Source organism: Scleropages formosus, chromosome 23 (assembly GCF_900964775.1).
Source record: "Scleropages formosus chromosome 23, fSclFor1.1, whole genome shotgun sequence".
NCBI classification, from domain to species: Eukaryota; Metazoa; Chordata; class Actinopteri; order Osteoglossiformes; family Osteoglossidae; genus Scleropages; species Scleropages formosus.
The window spans coordinates 20,143,674-20,165,810 of NC_041828.1; the positions used below are offsets into that span (position 1 = coordinate 20,143,674).

A 22,137-nucleotide genomic window follows, 5' to 3' on the forward strand; every position below is an offset into this window, starting at 1 on the left:
CCCTTACCTGGAGGGGGCATAACCATCCTTTTCCGTGGCAGAACCATGGACTCAGACTTTGAGGTGCTAATCCTCATCCCCACCGCTTCACACTCGGCTGCAAATTGTTCCGGTGCGTTCTGGAGGCAGCCATGTTTGACGGTGCCAAAAGGAAAACATCATCTGCAAAAAGCAGAGACGTCACCTTTTGACTCCCACACAGAATGCCTTCCTGACCTCGACTGTGCCTTGATATCCTGTCCATGAAAACCACAAACAGGAGTGGAGACAAGGCACAACCTTGGCGGAGTCCAACACCCACAGTGAACAGGCCTGACTTAATGCCGAGTATGTGGACACAGCTTTCGCTCCGTATGTACAAGGACCGAATGACCTGCAGTAGTGGCACCGGTACCCCATACTCCCTAAGCACCTTCCACAGAATTTTCCGGGGAACATGGTCATAGGCCTTCTCCAAGTCCACAAAACAGATGTAGACTGGATTAACAAATTCCCATGCCCCTTCAATGATCTGCGAGAAGGTAAAAAGCTGGTCCACTGTTCCACAGCCAGGGCAGAATCCACATTGTTCCTCTTCAATCTGAGGTTCAACTATCGGTCGGAGCCTCCTCTCCAGCACCCCAGCATAGGCTTTCCCAGGGAGGCTGAGAAGTGTGATGCCCCAATAGTTAGCACACACTCTCCGGTCCCCTTTCTTAAAGATAGGGACCACCACCCCAGTTTGCCAATCCAAGGGCATTGTTCCCGAGGTCCATGCAACATTGCAGAGGCGTGTCAACCATGACAGCCCTGCAACATCCAGGGCCTTATGCATTTCTGGGTGGATCTCATCCACCCCCGGTGCTTTGCCACTGTGGAGCTTACCAACTACCTCAGTGACTTCCACCAGGGAAATGGACTCTGACAGCCTGAGAGCCTCTGGCCCTGACTCCTGTAAGGGAGGCATATCACTCGGGTTTAAGAGTTCTTCAAAGTGCTCCTTCAACCTCCTGACAATATCCTCATCAGAGGTCAGAGTTTCTCCACTCCTGCTAAATACAGCCTGAGCGAAACTCCTCAGACCTTTTCTGAGCTGCCGGATGGTTCTCCAGAACCTCTTTGAAGCTGACCGATAGTTGTTTTCCATGGCCTCTCCAAACTCCTCCCATGCCCGGGATTTTACTTCTGCCGCTGCTGCCTTTTTTGCCTGCCGGTACCTGTCTGCTGAGTCAGGAGTCCCCAAAGCCAACCAGGCCCTAAAGGCCTCTTTCTTCAGCCTTCAACTTGACGGCTTCCCTCACCACCGGTGTCCACCAGCGGGTTCTCGGGTTGCTGCCCTGGCTGGCACCAACAAGCTTTTGGCCACAGCTGTGCCTGGCCAAAGGGACATGGGAGAAGCTCTCCCGGAGGTGTGAGTTAAAACCATTCCGGACAAGGTCCTCTGACAGTCGTTCCCAGTACACCCTCATTAACCATCTGGGCCTACCGGGTCTGTCCATCAGTTTTCCCCGCCATCTGATCCAACTCACCACCAGATGGTGATCAGTTGACAGCTCAGCACCTCTCTTCACCTGAGTGTCCAAAACATGTGGCCTCAAGTCAGAAGAAGCGACTACAAAGTCGATTGTCGGGATCATTGACCTTTGGGATCATTGACCTTTGGCCCAAGGAGCTCTGGTACCAAGTACACTTATGAGCATCCTTGTGTTCGAACATGGTGTTTGTTATGGACAAACCATGACTAACACAGAAGTCCAATAACATTTCACCATTCGGGTTCAGATCGGGCAGGCCGTTCTTCCCAATCACCCCCCACCAGAATTCATTCATCCATCCATCCACCCATATACCAAGCCCCTGGAGATGTGTGAAGCAGAGTTCAGACACTGTGTTTGTGGGAATGCTGCCCACACATATGGTCATAAGCGCTGTGCTCACAGATGACGAAGAAGGGCCAGTGGTTTCCTGAACAAAACAAACATTGTGTTGCTTTGTAGCGATGACAAGCTGTAATCACTACTCTGTTCTTAACTGCTTCTTAATAGCACATGAAAAGATGTGTGCCCCCCAAGACCCCTCTTTAAATCTCCCCCTTGAATAAATTTTTCAACAATTCATTCCTTGTTGTACTTTTCCCCATTTATCTGATAAATAGTTTTACTTACAATTTACTATTCTCACGTAACTGTTACATTTCGTATAAGTCATATATTTTTTAATGATTCACTGTTCTGTGTTTTACCATAGGTGGCATTTTTAAGCAGAAATGTATTTTGGTGTTGAAATTCTGACATTTACTTATCCCATAAGCACATTAAATATGATGTTTGGTCCACATTTCTTTCTGAATGATGACTGCAGTGCTGCTTGAAAGTATGTGAACCCCTTGTGTCCCTTAGTTTTACCATGAAAAGGTTCTTTAATAAGGATCGGTCTTTCTCATGTGACACACAAAGTGTGTTATGACCAATTCCATATGTTACTTTAGAGGAAATCGTGTGTAAACACAGAAGTCGTGCAGGTACAAAAACAAGCGAACCCCATGTTGCATTGGTTAAACCAAATACTCATAGGTAAGTAAAATCAGGTATGTAAATAATCATGTATATTCATTTCATACGTTCATTTATTAATATAATAATAATAATAAAAATTTCAAGATTTAACATTTAGATTTCATAAGTTTATTTTACTATTTTATACAAGAGTAGGGACCATCCCTATCCTATAAGTTTCACATACTTTCAAGCAGCACTGTATATTAAATTATGCGTAAAACATCGTGATGAGGACCAAGGGAGGAACATCGAGGTCTGACACTGAACTTCTTTCTTATCGGAGAGACTGAGAGCGCAGAGGGAATAAGACACAAATCACAATGTCAGTGAGTCCCTTCTGCATCTCACTCGTGGCCAGTAGGTCGTCACCGGGTGGTCAGTAAGTATGCCTGCAAGGAGGTCCCGAACGATCAGGGGCGCGCGCCGGCGTCCTCCCGTTTCCTTGGCGACGGTCCTTCGGCGAGAACGCGGTTAATTCGTGATGAAATCGGGAAAATTAAGCAGAAAAGGGGCGTCCGTGAAGCTGAAACATGTGACGCGAGCGAATCCAGAGCAACCCCCACCCCCCCGCCACCGGAAGACGGGAGCGTGGACAGTCACGGAACAGCTCGTCCGTCTCCTTCGCCCGCAGCCGCAGTCCCGCATGATGCGCGCGGCGGTCTTGCGCCCTGTGCCATGTCACCCCGTTCGTGCACGCTCCTCCTGCTGGCGCTCGCCGCCGCGGCCCTGATATCGACGCAGAGCTGCCGCGGCTGGAGCGACGAAGACCGCGCGCTGGCTGCTCCCGTCAACTCCAGCGGTTCGCGTCTCGAGGACCTCCGCGTGGACTTGCGCTACTCTAAGAGGTCCGTGCACGAAGACGCGCGCCTCCCGGAGGCGTCGCTGCAGCCCCCGTGCAACGTGAGCGTGCGCAGGCTCATGCCCACCTCCCTGATCGCGCACTGGGACAGGCACGTGGGCTTCCAGTGCGACGTGCACGTGTACACCACGAACCGGGGAAGGGCGCTCTTCTGCGCCGCCTTCAACTGGGTGGCCTCACCTGTGGTCATCGAGCACCTGGCCGTGTCGGGCGGCCAGCAACAGTTCCGCCTGTGCGTCGGATGCGGGGTCGCGCGAAGCGCGCGCGGAGCGCACGGCGGCTCGCACGCGACCGGCGATCCGCTGAGCTTCTGCTGCGTGGAGTTTGCGCTGAACGAGCTGACAGAGGACAGCGGCTGGACGCTCAACCGCAAACCCATCGAGTCCACACTCGTGGCCTGCTTCATGACGCTCGTGATCATAGTGTGGAGCGTTGCCGCCCTCATCTGGCCGGTGCCCATCATTGCCGGCTTCCTTCCCAATGGCATGGAGCAGCGGAGGCCCAGATGAGACGCGCCCTACGCGCCCGAAGCGCCGGCGCACGTTGCCGCGTGTGTACGCGTGACAGGGGCACTTCCACTTCCATCGACTCGACATCAGGCGGTGGCCTGGTCAGTGCGGACCTCTTGCAGTCTGAAGGATCTGGGTTGGAATCCCAATAATCCCCTACCGTAGGGCCCTTGATCAAGGTACCTGCTTTGAATTGATACGGTAAAAATCACCCTGCTGCTGTAAATGGGTGACACATCGGGAGCGCTGCTGTCTCATGGCTGCAGGGCTGTAGATTCAGACGTGGGTTCGAATCTGGCTCAGTCTACAGTTTTCATGGGTTTCCTCCAACAGTCCAAAGGTGAGTTTTCCAGTAAACTGGTGACTAAATTACCCTTGGTGTGTGTGTGTGTGTGTGTGTGTGTGTGTGTGTGTGTGTGTGTGTGTGTGTGTGTGAGACAGCGACTAGAGAGTTCAGTGCAGTGCATCGCTCACTGTTTGACCTTGGATAAAAGGGTCAGATAGTAGTTAAAAGTATTGTAAAGTTGATTGTCTAAGTCACCTTGGAAAAGGGTGTGAGATAAAAAGATACTGTACAAAGAGTGTACTAAGTAACAACAGTGCTCAAGTTTACATTTATTTATTTAGCAGATGCTTTTCTCCAAAGCAACCTGTAACTCACACACTATGGGTGAAGCGGAACAGCATGTTTTTGGACTGTGGGAGGAAACCCACACAGACTGAGTGGGTATCGAACCCACATCCTCTCGCACCACCCAGGCGCTCTGCCACCATGCCACCCCAGCTGGTTGAAGCTCAAGAACTTGCTGTGTTATTTACATGCTGCTTTGTGAGTCTAGTGTTTTTCTATGAAGTCTTTCAGCAGAATTAGTATTTTTATAAAGCCTTTACTCCAGCTCTTCAGATGCTGTAGTTTTTCTAACTGGCTTTAGCTGTTATACTTACATGTGTAACTACATGTATGCGCTTGACAGGTGGTGGTTGACGTGTTTTCAAAATAAGTTCAGGTTTTCCAGATTTCCGTTATTTTGTAAGTTTCACTGAAGGAATGTGTTTTTAAGTGCTGCTTAGTAATTGCTCAGAAGTGGAATTTGTAGAGCTTTGTGCCAAATGTATGGGGCCTTCAATACTGTGCCTTCATTTTTATTTATTAATAAGTAAATAATTGTATATGTCTTCTTTGTGTGAAGCGTAATCCAATAAAATATTTTAATTGATGTTAACAGTTTCATTACTCGATTTTTAAATTCAGACATTTGATTGACATCAGGGCCAATTTTATAATCAGGAGAACCTAGGAAATCACCCAGAGGTACCAAATTTTATCATTCAAACTGTATATTCATCATGAAACAAATAGTAATCTTGGAAAAAATGTACAAGAATCATTGTTTAATTACAAATAAACAGCTTTATTAGAAAAATGAACTGCTGCCTTATATATAATGTAACTATTGTATGAGGCATAGCTGCCCCGTCTCTTTGAAATTTTCTATCTTTGTAGGTGACATTTTCTATGAAAAGGATTGTCACTCAATGCAGTAAATAGATATAAGCTATTTGTTCTCTTAACCAACTTCAGTCTTGAGAATAATGTTAGTTTTCAGTCCATTTCCTGTTGTTAAAGTATACATTTGTTTTCTGTGCATAATATTCACAAAGTGTTATATTAAAATAAATTTTATTTACACATTCAAATTTGACTTTCCCTTTTTCATGATCTGTATGAATCTATAAAATAAAAATAATTTTGTCATAGAAATGTATGTGTACCTTTTAATTTAGAGCTAGAACTCTTAGGAGTGCTGCATTGATTCTTACCGAGGAGTTGTTCACTAGGAGCCTCTTTGTAATTTGTAATAAGCTTTAATCAGAAGCAACCTGTGTGAATTATAATATAGACCAGACACATCACTAATACTCTCTGTCCAATGTGGAGTTCCACTGGGAAGGTAGGAGCCCAGTCTTATGTCGCCCTTACGACAAGCAGTCACCTGGGATAAAATGATGAAGAATTACAGCACTCGCTGATCACTTTTCAATCTACAAACATTTTGGATCTCACCTCTTGTTTGTTTTTTAAGTCCTTCCTTTGACTGTTCTTTGCCACTGAAGTGTGACACCCACACCAACCAGGGCATGGAGGGCCTCAGAAGCGTGCTATGTGCCAGGCTGCATCAAGCATGGGAACATGCCCGAAGCAGTGTCGCTCTTCCCATGATTTCTCTGGCAGTGCTGTAGGCACCAGGCAGACTGCCGGTGTTTAAACAGCAAGGAGGTCTCCGGTCGTGAATCTGTGCAGCACTGGCCACTCTGAGTTCCTGAGGCATCTTCACCACAGATGGCGAGAGCAGCACGGAAGGGACTCGAACCTGGCTCCTAACTGCAAGCGAGCAGGTTAAACACCCCCTAGGTGGCCTCTTACTTTTTCTAGAAGCAAATTCATAAATGACCCATTTAATACGAGCTAAAAGCAGTCTAGCAGTCTGTTCTTTATCACTCGGTACCCGCAGCCACACTGGTTGGCCTGGTCCATGATGTCAGAAAACTGCGGAATGGCGGTTGCAAACAAGTGTAGACCAGGAGAAGCGCAGCCCCGGGGTGATGGCCTGCGCTCTGCCATCTGAGGAATGTGGGCTTGTGGGGGCAGAGGAACTCACTGGAACAGGCATCATCTACAAGCAGTGTGCAAACAGATAACACATAGGGCAGTCACAGAATACAGCATGGCATATTTCTCATATTTTTGCCAGTGAGCTTTATGCTGAAATGAAAAAGGAGCACCCGGAAGCACACGCTCTGCATTTTACACTAAACCGCACCTCTTCAGCACTCCCACCACACTGACACAAGAATACACTGCCTACAGAACATCCGGCCCACAATGTCTCACACACCAGAATCCACAAACCCCAGTGTTGGCTGCACCATTTCCCAAATAAACAGCTAATGCGCTTCTTATAAATTATAGATGGTGGCTATTTGTCCCATTTTACTTCACTCCAGAAAAGTGGTTGACTCAGTAAGATTTTCGGTTCTGGTTTTGACTGATGGACGAAACCATTTCCAGAAGAGCCGCAGGAGTTTTCACATTAGTCGTTCAGCCAGAAAAACAAGAAAATTGTTATCTGATAATTTATTTTAACTGCTTCAAACTAATTTCAGCGCTGGCTTCCTATGACAAAAGGCTGCATACAGTGTGTAGAGTTGGGCAAAGTGAAGGCTAATTCTAAATTACTGAAAGTAATAATACCTTTTAAAATATTACAATTATTAATTGCTCAGGTTAAGAGGGGATTGATTGTGTAGATCCACTGTGGTAAGACAATGTGGTAATACCTTTCACACTGAGAGCACCTACGCGGGGTGCACACACCTTTGTCAGTGTCCAGGGCGCGGGCGCACTTCCTTCACCTGGCAGCTTCGATCGACATCCCGATTCGCACCTGGAGCAGCTGGGGACCGTGACGTGACCCCCTCCTCGCCTCTATTGCGGCACGTTCCACGTGACTGTCTCCGCCGCTCCGGCACCTCTCAACGACTTTGAGTGTTTTTTTTTTCCTTTCTTTTTCCAGTTGGGACAGGTAGCGGGACACGCCCTTCGCTCTGCGCGCAACTCACCTGGGGAAACGTGTTCCGAACCAGGAAGTAAGGATCGCTGCGCCCGTGGGAGAGAGCTTCGTGAGCAAAGCAGGGTTTGAACTTAGGCTAGGAGGGCGTCTCTGTCATGTTCATGTTGTGATTTCGGTCCTCGATCCGATGTTGGGCCTTTCAGCGCAATGACGAAGTGGCGGCGTCCGGCTGCGCGCTGCGCGCTCCCTTCGCCGCGATTCCTGCCGCGGCTCCTGCTGCTCCTCCTCCCCCTCATCTCAGGTAAGGCATAAAATCCGAGAGTTTAAGCGAGGCGTTTGTGTGAGCAGTTAGTGGAGTTCAGGAGGGCTGCGGAGGAGAGTTACAGACTCAGAGCTTGAAGAATTCGTCGTCGTGTAACAGTCATCATGTCGTAACATTTGCATAATAATAATAGTTCGCTCAGTTTGTCCACTGGTATGGCCTTGATATGAAGTCTTAATTGAACTAAATTCCCCGGAGCCCCACAGGGAGGGGGGGCATCCTGGCAAAGCAGTTGAGTTAGTGTTAGAGAGTGTGTGTTGACTTTACTGTTTTTGTCATCATTCACATTGGTTCCAAATATGGCATAAATGTCAGAGACTAAGTGACGTGTAACTGAAGAAAACGGTAAAGCCGAGCTGAGAGTGTAAGCGGTGTGCGGCTGTACGCGCCCAACGGGTAAGTGTATGACGTAACCAGTCCTGTGTGACGCGGCGCTCCTGATGACGTCACAACACAGACGAGGTTTTTTTAAAAGTACAGTTAAAACACAAAATGGGAACGTCACTACCCCAATATGGATGTGTACATGGTTTTCTGGAACATTTTGTGTCTCGTTCCTTAATTTCACTGTAGCGTGACAAGTTTGTCAACTTTTGTATGGTTGCAAAGTCTTATCTTCTGTTTTTTTTTTTTTTTTTTTTTTTTTTGCTGTGTTTGTTTTGTTAATTACTCTGCTGTTTCCACATGTGCACTTTATGGTCCTGTGTATGTAGCTTTGTCTTCTTTTATGTAGCACCATGGTCCTGGAGGAACATTGTTTCTTTTCACTGTATACTGTACCAGCTGTATATGTTTAAATGTCAGAATGCTACACAGGTTGTGTTTATAATCAAAATATTTTTTTAATGTACACTGAATATGGATCCTTTGCCAGATATTACTGTGAATCTCTCTCTCTCTCTCTCTCTCTCTCTCTCCCTACATGGAACTGTTGTAGTGTTAGTATTTTCAGCAGCATAAAGAGGACATAAGAGCTAAACTTACCTCGCACCTCTCTTCTCTCTATCCTGGTCATGCTCTCGTACTTCCTCGTTGCTCAGCTGAAGCTTTGATTGGCTGAACAAACAACAGAGCGTTTTGCCCACAGAATGGTGAAGCAATCTGAAACAAAGGGCGATTTTAACTTTGTATGCACAGCCTGCCTCTATGAAGTTGCTGTTGTTTTTGTCCAGTAAACAAAATTTTTTTCCAGATGTACAGCAGTAGCTGTAGAGTCTTCCAGAGAGGTGATCACATCAGAAAACCCCTAGGCTGAGTGAGCCTGGTTTTTGTGTGTTAGGGTTAATAAGATGCTGAACAGAACACCAGAACACAAAACATATTTAAATTTAGTCTCTGAAACAAATTGACACGTGCGCTTGGTTACCATCGATGTGACCTCCGCTTTAGAGCCATTCCGATCCGCCTGTTAGCATGTGGTAATTGGGACAGCAGATATCTTATGGCTTAAAGGCACACAGTATAAGTGTGGACAGTGGCCTGAGTGCACAGAATATTTTCCATATATATATATATATCATATTTATGATACATTATATAATTTTTCTTCAAATCATTATGATAATACTTTTCTTTTGATGGTGATGGAATAAAGCGTCACTGTTTGCCAAAGCCTAATATTCTAGAGTAGAGTGTTTGGGAACTTGGAGCGGACGCCTCTTACAAGCTGTATGCTGTGGTGACGGAGATGACTTTTTCTAACCTCCACATTGTGTCTTCTGACCAGTCCAACTGACACCTCTGCTCGGCCCCGTAGAATGCCTGCAGCTGAATGTAAATGCTGGAGCAGATACAACAGTGATTGTCAGCACACCGCTGGCAGAGTCTCCGTGCATGGTTTGCCTCGTTCAGGACGGTGTTGCTCCAGAGGCCAACTGCTCGCTTTCTCTAACCGTAAAACCTGGTGAGAATGCCACCCTGCTCTTCAACTGTTCTGAACCAAGAGCCATTGCTGTGGAAATCCACAAAAAAGTCGGTAAGATGTGAAATTGAGCTTGCTACGGATCAGCACCACGTTATGAGTCTGACTCCTCTTTATCTGGAGTTCTGCATCCTGTTAAATCCAGATTTAATTAGGCTTTTATGTTCTTATTATAACCCTAGAGTGTACTGCAGCCACCTGCAGCCCAGCCATTGCTCCAACCTTAACCTCCCTCTTCAAGGACTTCAACAAGACCTTCATATGGGATTTGTCCAGCCTCCCAGAGACCACTTTGGGCTTAGATTTTTCTGGGGCTGGGCTGAGAGGTGTCGGGCCATCCGAAACCTGTGCGGATGGGTATAGGTACATGATTTCCAGCACCCAGGCCCGAGGAGAGGCTTACTGCAGACAAGGCCCCCTGACCTACCTGGACCTGCCCAGCCAGGCTACTGTCTCGCTGCAAGTCCCATATGGGAAAGAATTGGACTCTGCTGTGTTCAGTGTTGTGACCAAACCCTCGCCCAAAAGTAAGCCCACACATCAAGTGACATTTCAGTATAATTTCACTAAATATGTCTGTAAATGTTGTCAGTAAACTTAATGAGTCTGTGCTTGACCAACATCCAGAGGAGGCATCACTAAAAATGCAAGTCAACATTCCAAAACCAAAGCCCTAATTCTTTCAAAAATGGCTTCTCAGATCAAGGGAGACAGAATTAATTTTTTCTTCATTCATGCGGCTTTGAACACAGGCCAATATTTTTGTAGCAACGACTGTCATGCTCTCTTTCATTTATGATAATTAGAATTTTAGAAATTTTAATACATCTGTATGTCAGGAAGTAGGAAGTATGGTTTAACCAGATTAGAGTTCTTGTTTAATGTGCCAACAGAGTAAAAGCGCTTGCAATACTTGTGTGAAAAAGAGCATGTTGTCAACACACTGCAGAATGCACAGAGTCTGTTTAATGCACTGATGTATAGTTGTTGTTTATACAGTAGTGGATCAGTAACAGATATGCAGATTTAAAAAGGAGCACTATGTTTAAGACCTTCTTTAATTTTTTTTTTTTTTTTTTTTGTGCTCCTGCTAGTAGGTAGCTCTTCAAAAGTGTAGTAATCTTGGCAGTCCATGATGATGGTCTTCTCAAAGTGGAATTTACTCCAGGTTGTGTTGTCAGGGCAATGGCCCCATGATGCAGCGGGTACAAAGTTGACGAAGGCGTTTAAAATGAGTTGCTTCTCATACTATAGCACTTGTCTCTCTTATATTCTTTGGGGACCTACAGAGGGTCGTGTCATAAACATCACCCCCGAGACCAACGCCACTATCATACTGAGAAAAGAGGACCAGAGTTCTAGCTGCACCGCGTGTAGCAGCAAAAACTCCAAGCCTCCCTGCCCCTCACCGCTGATCCTAAAGGGCACAACTGTGGAGTTCAGCTGCCCCCAGCCACAGGCAGTCTTCAGTGTAGAGATCAACAAGAACATTGGTAGGGAGGACCTTTGAACCAAGTCTCTACTTTGTGGGAGAAGAGTGGGAAGGATACAATGTTCTGGTGATCATACCTTTTACACCTTTTAGATGGTACCTTTGAGTAGGTAGCCTCTGGGTAAGAAAGGGAAATCCCAGCACATTAGTCTGGATCTTTTGAGGCCAAACCCAATCTGCTGGAGCAATCCCATTTAGTGGTTAAAATTTAATAATTTAAGTTTTTTTAAGTTAATCAGAAACCAGGAGTGTTCCTAGGACTCCAAGTCTATGCTATCTCTGTATATATAAAGTTGAGCATGTTTGTACCTGTTAATCTTGAAAGATGTAAGAACAAAATCTAAACCTTTTCCTTTGTACACTTTGGTGCAGCAGGCAATGTAGCAGTTAGAGTTGCCACCTTGCACTCAAAGCATCCAGGTTTGAACTCCATTTCTTGTTGTAGCACCCTTGAGCAAGGTGCTTTAAATTGCTCCAGTAAAAATTGCCCAGCTGTAAAACTTGGGGAAGTCAGTGTAAGTATCTTAACACTAATTTACTTTGGAGAAAAGCATAGATAAATGCATATACATATTAAAGGCAGTTTTAGAGGAAGCTTCTGCTTTTTTTGCGTGTCTTATGGCCCCTGTCATTTTCCATCTCAGATTGCTCAGCCACCTCTTGTCAGGGGAACATCGTGCAGTCGGAGCCCACCTTCTTTTCAGAATTCAACCGGTCATTCACCTGGGACATTAAAGCTGTGGCCACCAAAGGGTTCCAGGTGGATTTCCCAGATCCAGGGATGCGGCAGATTTCTCCCCCAGAGACCTGTCCGGACCAGTACACCTACACCCTGACTGTCTACCAGCGCAGTGGCCCTGCTGTCATCGGGGTGTTCTGTTGGGGTGGGCCTATCCGCAAGGTCAAGATGCTGTACAGAGGCCGCCTGACTCTACAGGTGCCTGGACTTAGAGCGGTGGATCCATCTGTGTTCAATATCTCTATTGGACCAAGTATCAAAAGTGAGTATCGGTTTGTTTGTGGTTTATTTTTTAATTTTAATGAGCCTTATGAATTCCTTCAGGCTTAAATATAATCATGTATTTGTGTAATTATGGTAGCAATCAGCATGTGGTCCTTCCCTGTCAATGTTGAACAGAAAGCCCAGTTGTTAAAAGTGGATAGAAGTATTTATAATAGATTTTTAAACGACTAATTGTTACAACTAATTGGTTAATTTGCTTTTTGTTTAACAACAGAATTAGATTAGGTCACAAAAACACAGACAGAATAAGTATATACCAAGAAAATGCAAATGCGTACACATACCAGGACATGTACTGTATTTAGTAAAAGTTATATATGGTATGAAACATGAGTTATTAAAACAAGTTTCCAGCAAGTGTATTCAAACTTTTGACTGGTACTCTTTTTTTTGAAATACTAGCACATGACTTCTGAAACTCTCCCAAGGGATAAAGATTTTTGCTTAATTTTTATTTGATCTGTTATGTCATGCTGCTGACCTTGCAAGCATCTTGATGCCTCCATACTTAGAGTTGTACAGCAACCCTGTAGTGTGATTTCAACCAGCATGTTTGGCATAATGTCATTTGAAAACATAAATTTCAAATTGAGAGGAAGAGCAGAGATTTTTGCCTTATGGTCTTTTCTATGACATATTTTTATGGTAAATTTGAAGACAATAGTGGTCATTTTTATGTACGAGGACCAGTCCAAAATTACACAATACTAAAAAGACGGTTAAAAGGTAAATTACTGCGTATACTTCTTGACTTACTGACATATTTGGATTGATGCTCTTTTGAACTTTTCTTTTTGTGTCCTTTTAGCTCTTGCAGGAGTCTTTGTGGAGCTGCCAAATGGACAGTCGACAACGGACCTCTTTTCGCCAAACTACCCCTATGGTTTCCCAGACGACGACCTGATGGCCTGGAACATTTCGGTGCCGCCCAGACACAATTACACGGTCAAGTTTGTGAAGTACACTGAACCCCAATGCCTGAAGAAGAACACCGAGGTGGAGTATGACTGGAGGCTACAGAGGTCTGCTGTTGCCATGAGTCTGTCAGACCCCCAGCCCAGCCAGAGGCAAGGCAGCTTCCAGATGTTCCTCAGGAACTGTGAGACAGATCGGAGCAAAGATGCCCCAGTGCTGTCCCTCAACTTCCAGGTGTTGGTGACCAGGAGCAGCCTGCCTGGTATGAACCTTTATCTAGCTGCAGCATAACTGCTGAGTGTGAAAAATCAATGCAGAATGGTCCCAGATGAATATATACTGTATATATTGCATGCTCAAACGAATCTGAAAGTTTTTTTTTTTGTTTGCATTGCTGCTTGGACTGATTTTCAATGTGAAATATAACAAAGTACTGACAAAATAATAAATGATAAAATCAATATTTAGAAGAGTGGGGAGTGTGATGGTGCAGTGGGCTTGGCCGGGTCCTGCTCTCTGGTGAGTCTGGGGTTCGAGTCTTGCTTGGGGTGCCTTGTGACGGACTGGCATCCCGTCCTGGGTGTGTCCCCTCCCCCTCTGGCCCTACGCTCTGTGTTGCTGGGTTAGGCTCTGGTTTGCCACGACCCTGCTTGGGACAAGCGGTTTCAGCGTGTGTGTGTGTGTGTGTGTGTGTGTGTGTGTGTGTGTGTGTGTGTGTGTGTGTGTGAGAGTATTTAGAAGTTGTGGGGATGTGGTTGCGCAGTGGGTTTGCCCGGGTCCCGCTCTCTGGTGGGTCTGGGGTTTGAATCCTGCTTGGGGTGCCTTGCGGCAGACTGGCATCCTGTCTTAGGTGTCCCCCCCCGAGCCAGTGTTGCCAGGTTAGGCTCCGGTTCACCACGACCCCACTTGGGACAAGCAGTTGTAGACAGTGTGTGTGTATTTACAAGTTACAGTTATGCTATAAGTAGACGAAACCAGAAATGACTTGAGGTACTCAACATGTCATTCTGAATCAGCACATTGACCGGCCTAATGAACCATTGACACTAACTGAGCTTTCCCTCTGCTTTTGTTTCACTTCCCAGTTCTGTGTCCTGTCGACCTTCCAAAAGAGGAGGGTCTTACCCTTTTCATTAAGAAGCAAGACCCCACTTCCCTGTGTGAAATGAAAATGGACTCTGTTATCCAGGAGGAGATCACTTTGCGCCCAGGAGTGAAGAGCAGCCTGTCCTTCCAGGACTGTAGGAGTGATGAGCTCATGCTCACTGGCAGCAAGACCATAGGTATTCAGCATCTCTTTACTTGAGCCAAACCCACAAGGGATATCATGACAAACATGACCACTAATTCAGTCAAAGCCAGGGAAATTGAACAGTTTTTCAGTGGAAATGTCACAACATATTGGTACCTACTTGTTGGTAGGATCAATCAATAATTCATTATTTTGTAACTGTTCATTAATTTATAGTAAGGTATATAATAGTTTCCACCATGACTATGCTGAAGAAATGATCAGTGTTAGGCAACATGCCTGGTCTTGCTGAACTCCACCTGTAGTAAAATGACTGGATTCATCCAGATATGAAAGGGCTTAAGTACTTAAAATGAGCCTCTGACCAACATACCTTCAGACCTATACTGTAGCGGTCAAACAGTCCCTTTTTTTATAGAGCTCTACAGTATATATGGACACTGGCATGAGAAAAGCTCTAGGCTCTGATGACATTGTCTCTGTTGGTTGCTCTCTTCCTTTTCACCCTGGCTGGTGGGCTGCAGAATGCCTGCAGTGGGACAAGTGTCCAGTAGATGGGACTCTACTGAGCATCCCCACCCTGGCATCGTGCCTTCCTACTGTTCTTCGCAACATCACTTGGAACCTATGGTCCCAGGACAATACTATCGTGGAGCTGCTGGCTCCAACTGGAGGCCTCCAGCAGTTGTTGGATGGACAGGAGTGCCCCAGCAATCTGTCACTGGCCATTATGGAGGGTGGGGGGGTTTACTTTGGCAGCTTCTGCTCTGGTGGGCCTCTCAGCAAGGTTCAAGTTCATGGGAATATCTCCATCACTGCCACACCCATGGGGACCCTGGGCCTCAGCTGGACAAAGGAGCCCTTCCTCAATGTCACTTTCAACAAAGGCAAAAAAAGTGCAGGTAAAACATGCCCAGGGTGTTGCTAATAATGAGGCCTGCGATGTTACTGATGGCTAATTACCTAGTACTTACTGATGCTGTAGTATGTAGGTGACTTTGACTTTTGACTTGACTATCCTCCTTCTTAGTCATTGCCACATAGAACAAGGAAAGAAATTTCTATGCTTTCATTTCTAAAAAAAAAAAAATCATTGGTTAGCTTTTAAATCTGCTTAAATTAATGTTCCACATTTTTCTGCAGTGTTTTTTTTTTATACATATTTCATATTAATTGAAATGTCAAAAGAGTCATTAATACTATTTATTTTCTTATTTGAATCTTGATGGTTTTTAAAGTGCCATAATTTAAAAATTCCTGAGCCAAAGATATGTTCATGCAAATTTTTCTATGTTCCACCTTTATATAAAATCCCCTCCCTCCCACAGAAGCGTATGTGTTGACTGTTTTCCCTGGGACGGACTCCCCAGCTCTGCTGGCCACACCCAGCTGGCCCCAGGGAATGCTGCCCAATTCCACAGTGTCCTGGGTGGTTTTGCTGCCTCCACAGCAGCAGGCCGAGTTGCTGCTCACCAGCAAGAGCCAGCCCAGGTGTGCCGCAGGAAGCTCCAGCGTCGTGGTGCAGGCCCTGGGCTCCTCAAAGCCAATGCTGAGGCGTGGCGAGGGCGAGTTGGCGCAGGTGGAGCGGGTGACTGCCTCTGAAAGCTTCTATGTCAACGTATCCAACTGCATGCCTAAACAGGGTGCCCTCAGCATGCTCACCAAGATAACGGTGCAGAGGAAAAGCAGTGAGCAACCTTCCAAATCTTAGATACACATTACAGCTTCACCCACATCAATCATCCTCAGCATCATAGTTGTCTAGTAAGGTTGACATGATATTGTCTTACTTGTTCGAAGTCCCAAAATGTGGCACATTTTTACATTAGGTTTAAAAGATTTTTGTCAGTTTTTTGTAAACAGTAAATTTGAATAAGATTTTTCTTGGTTTGTCCCCTGGGTCAATTGTTGGTTAAACTGACTGAAAAGGGAAAGACTGCTAGAGAGCTGTCACCTAGTTTAGAGGTTGTTAGGAGTTAAAGGGTGAAGATTAAGGTGTAGTTGGGGTGGGATAGGACTGAATAATCTGTTCCCCTGGACAGATCCACTGCTGAGCATTATCCTGGGGGCTGTGGGCGCTTTGCTGCTCCTGCTATTTGCTGTGTTGGTCGTCGTATGTGTGGTGACAAGGTAGGTGTCTCTCCTTGTTCTTCTAGTGACCCAAAGTGGGACCCATGCACTGTTTCAATGTCTGTACTCCATGTGTTTGCTTTGAGCAGAAAGAAGAAGGGCAAGAAACGGGTGTCCATCTACAACCCCAATGGGAACGTGTTTGTGCCAGGAATCTCCCAGTTTCCCAAGACACGGGAGAACAATGAGTCCCACGTGTATGCCTCTATCGATGAAACCCTAATCTATGGGCACCTGCTCAAGAAAACTGAGCAGGACAAGGACCAGGATACCTTCCGGAGCCCCCAGACGGATGTGTACCGAACCTTCACTGGACCCATGGAGGGCGAGTCCATCATCAGAGAGAAGACCCCGGAGCCCGAGGTGGACGGTTCCCGATCCTTGTTGGAGCCAGTGCCCACCATGGTAATAGGTCGGCCCCGCACTCCCATTGAGCGCCAGGAAAGCTACAGCTACACAGACCCTCGCATGGTGGACAATGAGCTGTACACGTTCAAGAGCAATGGGGACCTTGGTGTACGTTTCCTCACCCTCAAAGAGAAGGAGCCAGAAGGAGAACAACAACCACAACAGGAGGATGATGAGTTTGATGATTTGTCTGAATGATCGCACTCCATTTTTGCTTCACTGAAGACCTCTTACCAACCTCTCCCCCCATCCCCCCCGTGCTCTGTACTACTAAAGATGCATCACGGCAGAAGCCACTTTCAAATATTTTTAAGCACCAAACCACTACCAGCCTACCATCATGATGAATCGAGTGGTTGTGTTTTGCATAAACTCAAAGAAAACTCATTAAAGTAGAGCTCAGGCTCTTTAGTAGAGCTCAACCTGTCTGTTTCACTGTTTCTCATATTGATGTAATTCATGAGACTTTAAAAGTTTGTAAACAGTTTTTTTTAAGTTGGTCATTTTAACATGAATTTGATCTTTTGTGCTTCCCTGCTACATCTCATTAAAACGTTTTAATAAACCTAACACCTTCTAGTGAACTTTGTCTTGAAATGTGTGTACGTCTTGAAATGGGCAATTCTGTAGGACATTATTGCAGAGCAGGAGGAGCAGATGTTCTGTAGTGCTCATGCCAAGTGCTGCTGGTTCTCTTGGATGTTGGATATTGTTGCTTCTTTGACTTTTGATGCCTCACTGTGTGACTCAATAGGCACTTGTAGCTTAGATGTAATTTTAAGTTTCAAACCATTGCCTGTTGACAGAAGGACAAGATTACCATTTGTGGCCATGCAACTGCAGTTACCCTTCTGCACTTGTAACACTCTACTTCTTTGGTCCAGTTCTGAAATACCTGGTACTACTTATATTCTTCTAGTGCAGTGTGTCAGGACATGTCAGTTTCCATGTTAATATCATTTTGTATTTCTTTTTGGGACTTGTGGACACTCTTTGGCTTTTGATTTTGTTACAGTAACTTTGGCACTTGAATCCTCATTGATTGAATATATCAAGCCAGAAAGCTCCTTGCTTTAAGCAAACTTAACTGGGGTAACTGGTTTTACTAGGAGTAACTCTCGAAGGTATGAAGTCCTCACCTTAAAGTACTTCTCATTTCCGCACAAGCTACTACCTTCAGACGATGAGGAATATAATGAAAAGACCAATCTATCCTTTATAACACAAAATGCTTTCATAGAATTAACAAAACTCTGTGCAGACAAGTTGATTTCTAACTTTATCAGTATTTTTAAAACCACTGACATCTTGTATTGATATGCTGAAGCATCCTACTATATATATATATTATATATGATCTATACTATTCTACATACAAGTGAAGCTAGGTCTTCGAGAGTTTATAGCCTTAATAAAACTGTATTTTGGATGTTGCAACAGATAGCTCCAACCCCAAAGAGTACGTGAATGTAAGAGCTGTCAAATATACCTGAGGATTTGTATTTTTCAGATATTTTAGAACTCCTATAATGTATAATCTCTTAAAATATGAATGCAGTAAAAAGGCTGCTAATGCAAATTTAATTAAAATTGGGGTTTGAATCACAGGAAACTGCCAGAGTTTTTAAATATTTCATTTGGTATAATTCTGCACAGCTTATTTTAGTAAGTGAATTTTTTCATAATGTGCATGTAGTGTATGAAAATGTATACATATTTTTGATGTTTCAGATTTAATGAAAATGCAGTTCTTATATTTTCTTCTACGGGAACAGTTTGTGATTCAGTCACTGTGGAGTTTTTGTCATGAGCTCTTTTTCAACAGTGCCTGAATCATAGGAAATGTACTTTGAGTGATGTGTCAATGATTTGCAAGAATAATGACCAATTCCTGCAGTGTCACATGCTTTACAAAATGTAATGTAGTGGTAGAGTAGTGGTTTTTCATGGATTCATATGATTGACATTTTCCTGACAGGCAACAGCCCAGTCCACATGGCAAAGAGGAGCATTTTCCAGCGGCCTTCATCTTTGTTGGCATGGCTACCTGCAGGAAAATTGGATTCGATGGAACATTTGGCTGCACGCGCGATGCAGAACGTCCAGCCTAGTGTGTTATGTAAGGGGTCACATTTGTGCTCTGTTTATTTTGTTCTTTTGACTGGAATCCTGTGATGGTTATGTAAAACATAAAATAAACTTGCCTTTTTGTTTTATTGGATTATTTCAAAAGAGCAATTTTTTCCCAGCTACACCAAAAAGGGGAAAATGACCATCTTATTTCTATTAAGGAAGAGGCAAATAAAGCCAATGTGAAGTAATTTGGCATTGTTTTTAAATATCTGAGACAATTGTCATTGCGTAAACAGAATAAATGAACCAGCTGTCTACTGGTTTCTGTTTTGTCAGTAAAAACAATATAATTAACATTTCATCAGATTTACTCTAAAACACATTTCAAGTGTTTAGAATGACTGCAGGTGTACCTTGAATTTGAATTCTATGTAGTGTTCTGATACATGTAATTTTTGTACTTTGATAAATTGCATGGCTGCATCAGCTGGCATACAACACCTGACGTTCATTCAAAAGCTGATTCACTGTTTATTCTTTCCTCGTGAAATACAAGTGGTAGAATGTGAAAGCGTGAGTATATCTATCTAAAGGAAGAAACAACTATTACAGAGCACACTGCTGGAGCATCATAAGAAGGGCAAACCCTCAAATATAATGTGTCTGGCAAGGCTTCTGACGTCAGAGAATGCAAGTTACGTAAGAGGAGGTGGCTCATTCTGACCACATGAGCACAGCGGCAGGTTTGAGGCACTCAGACAATATTGAACTCGCAAACGGAGGCCTTCTCATCGCGACAGTTCTCATCAAACCACTTCCCACTGGCTGCGCTTGAAAGCACAGCGCAATTCTGAACAGGGCCACCGTCCGGCTGTGGAGTGACCCTTGAATCCCAGTTCTTGTAGCGTACCGTGGAGCCTGTCTGGTCTATCCAGCTGCCCTCAGTGGACATGTCATTGACGCCCAGCCAGACCTGCTCCTTGGGCCCTAGGGTCATCCGCACGTAGTTATGGAGCTGCTCATTCTCCTCCCTTGTCACCGGCACGCTCAGGGTCCCTCCCTTGGCGATGCAGTCCTCGCTGGCTGTATGGTAACGCTTCTTCAGCGGATCCACAAGGAAACATTTGCCATGGATCTTGATTCCTTTCAAACAAACTAAAAAGAGCAGAATTTAGTGAAAAGCCTGAGAAACAGACCTTGTAATATTGTGAAAATAGAGAACTGTTAGTGAATAAAACACAGTAAGCACTTTCTTGGGAAGAAAAAACTTCAGTAGATTTAAAACTTTCAGTAGATTTATCTCCAATTGTCCTTTCAGGTTCCATATTTCATAAATTTTCTTGTGTAAAGCATACTTTATAATATATGTCAGTGTGTATAAAAGTGCAATTAGTAGTGTCATTCTAGGCAGAAAAAGAATCTGTCTTGATTTACAGAAATTTATTTTTATGGAATTTATTTTGTAATTCAGTTATGAAAAGCAGCTACTTCTGCTTCAACAGGGACAGCACCTGATACAGACATGCCCCATCAGTCCTGTCTCCCCATGCTGGAGCAAACCTTCGGCACAGCACGACCACAACACCTAACTGCACAGTGTTCCCAGTTTCTGCTCTCCATCAAGGTCGCAGATGGAGAACATGTGTCGAGGTTATGTAACATGAGCCTGTTGTCCAGTAGGACAAGAGCCACTACCCACATTTAGGCTGGAAACACATATAGGTCTCACTGATGTCCAGATATTTATTACTGAACAATAACTGGACAAATAATTTAAATCATTTGCTGTATTGTACCATGCTTTGGACCGATTGTTCAAGACTCCTCATCAATAAAACTTCTTATTGGAAAACCACAGAACTTGGAAACACATTGCTCTCCAGAAGCACAACTTTTCCAGGAGCAAAAGAGCTTATGTGTAAAATAGTAACAGAATGATCTTCCGTTGTTCACACAGTACTGCAGGTTCTCTTTGTGACCAACAGGGAGACCCTCCACATAATGACATGTTCAGAAAGATGACATTCTAAGAGCCTTGAAGAATTACCATCAGAAAAACCATAAAAGAGACCTTTGGAGAAATTTCCAATGTGACCCAGCCGTTCTGCTACACACCGGTTTGTAGGGCTTGCTGCTCCTTTAGTAGGGTGACCTCCTGAACAATGTCATCGATTTGCTTCTGCAGCTCCTCAATGGCAGCTGAGCTTGACACATCTGTAGCAGGAAAGACCAGCAAATGATGTGGGAGAGAAGATGAATTCGGACAAAACCCAACCCTGAGAAACTTGCAGTCCTGCACTCCCCGTTCTGAGATGGCTGGGGTAACAAACACTTTGCTTAAATTCAAGAGATGAAGTAATGCACTACTCAAAGTCATAATGATCTATTACTACTACTATTTCTACTAGATGCCTCACAGTTTATCATACCTACCATATGTTGGAGGTAGCATTGTCTGTCTGGGTTTTGACTCAGGCTAATGAAACTTAGGCACTCTGCTGGTTGCAAGTGAATGTTCATTAAAATATTGTAGGGATGGTAGTGCTTTATAAAATTACCACAATCTGTATGCTACAGTAGGAGTGTTCATAATTACTTGGTGGGTTCCCATCAATCATGCCAGTATTCCTTCTCAATCTCTGTCCCATTAAAAGCTGCATTGAGGACCAGGCAGATGGGGTGTTCCTGTAGCCCATTCTTGGTAACTTGGTGGGAAAGAGGGAACTTCATCTCTTACCTTTCTTCAAGGGTTTCTTCTTGGGAGGACTCTGCTGAAGTGAGCCATGGGCGAGGATCAGGATGCAGACAAAAAGACGCGCTCCTCTCAGTTCCATGATGCAGGCTGGGAATACACTCTGGCTGCAGTGGACTCTGTGTTTTATTGTTTGCCTTTCCCACAGGGCGGAAAGAATGCTGTAACCAGAAACTCCTGCTCTGGACAGTCTGAGTCGTGTTGGGAGAGCAGGGGGCTGTGCCTGTCCTGTTCCACATCCACCTGCCAGGCACAGGGTGGCATGGACTGCAACAAGCTAGAGAGAGAGCAAAGGGTGCTGAGGTTTAGGTGTGCAGCAGCCCCAAGGGGGAAAGCATCACATAGTGAAATCTAGCTTTATCAGTTTATGT

The 22,137-nt window shown here is 44.8% G+C and overlaps 3 protein-coding genes across 3 annotated transcripts; 2 read left to right on the forward strand and 1 right to left on the reverse strand.

Moving 5' to 3' along the window:
- The first annotated feature begins 2,895 nt into the window (after nt 1-2,895).
- LOC108942480 (transmembrane protein 158-like) lies at nt 2,896-4,168 on the forward strand. The gene has a single exon (XM_018765879.2). The coding sequence runs from the start codon at nt 3,213-3,215 to the stop codon at nt 3,903-3,905; it is 693 nt and encodes a 230-aa protein (XP_018621395.2). The 5' UTR covers nt 2,896-3,212; the 3' UTR covers nt 3,906-4,168.
- A 3,362-nt stretch (nt 4,169-7,530) lies between these two features.
- On the forward strand, nt 7,531-17,511 carry cdcp1b (CUB domain containing protein 1b). The gene is made up of 11 exons (XM_018765929.2): nt 7,531-7,778; nt 9,556-9,774; nt 9,903-10,247; nt 11,010-11,213; nt 11,857-12,213; nt 13,045-13,413; nt 14,237-14,434; nt 14,928-15,305; nt 15,732-16,091; nt 16,446-16,533; nt 16,623-17,511. Exons 1-11 carry the CDS (start codon nt 7,685-7,687, stop codon nt 17,137-17,139), a joined length of 3,129 nt encoding a protein of 1,042 aa, XP_018621445.1. The 5' UTR covers nt 7,531-7,684; the 3' UTR covers nt 17,140-17,511.
- Nucleotides 17,512-18,609: 1,098 nt separating this feature from the next.
- Nucleotides 18,610-21,901, reverse strand: LOC108942498 (tetranectin-like). Its single transcript, XM_018765897.1, has 3 exons — nt 21,752-21,901; nt 21,130-21,228; nt 18,610-20,169 (listed from the first exon to the last, which is right to left on the reverse strand). Exons 1-3 carry the CDS (start codon nt 21,846-21,848, stop codon nt 19,769-19,771), a joined length of 597 nt encoding a protein of 198 aa, XP_018621413.1. The 5' UTR covers nt 21,849-21,901; the 3' UTR covers nt 18,610-19,768.
- Between the last annotated feature and the right edge of the window lie 236 nt (nt 21,902-22,137).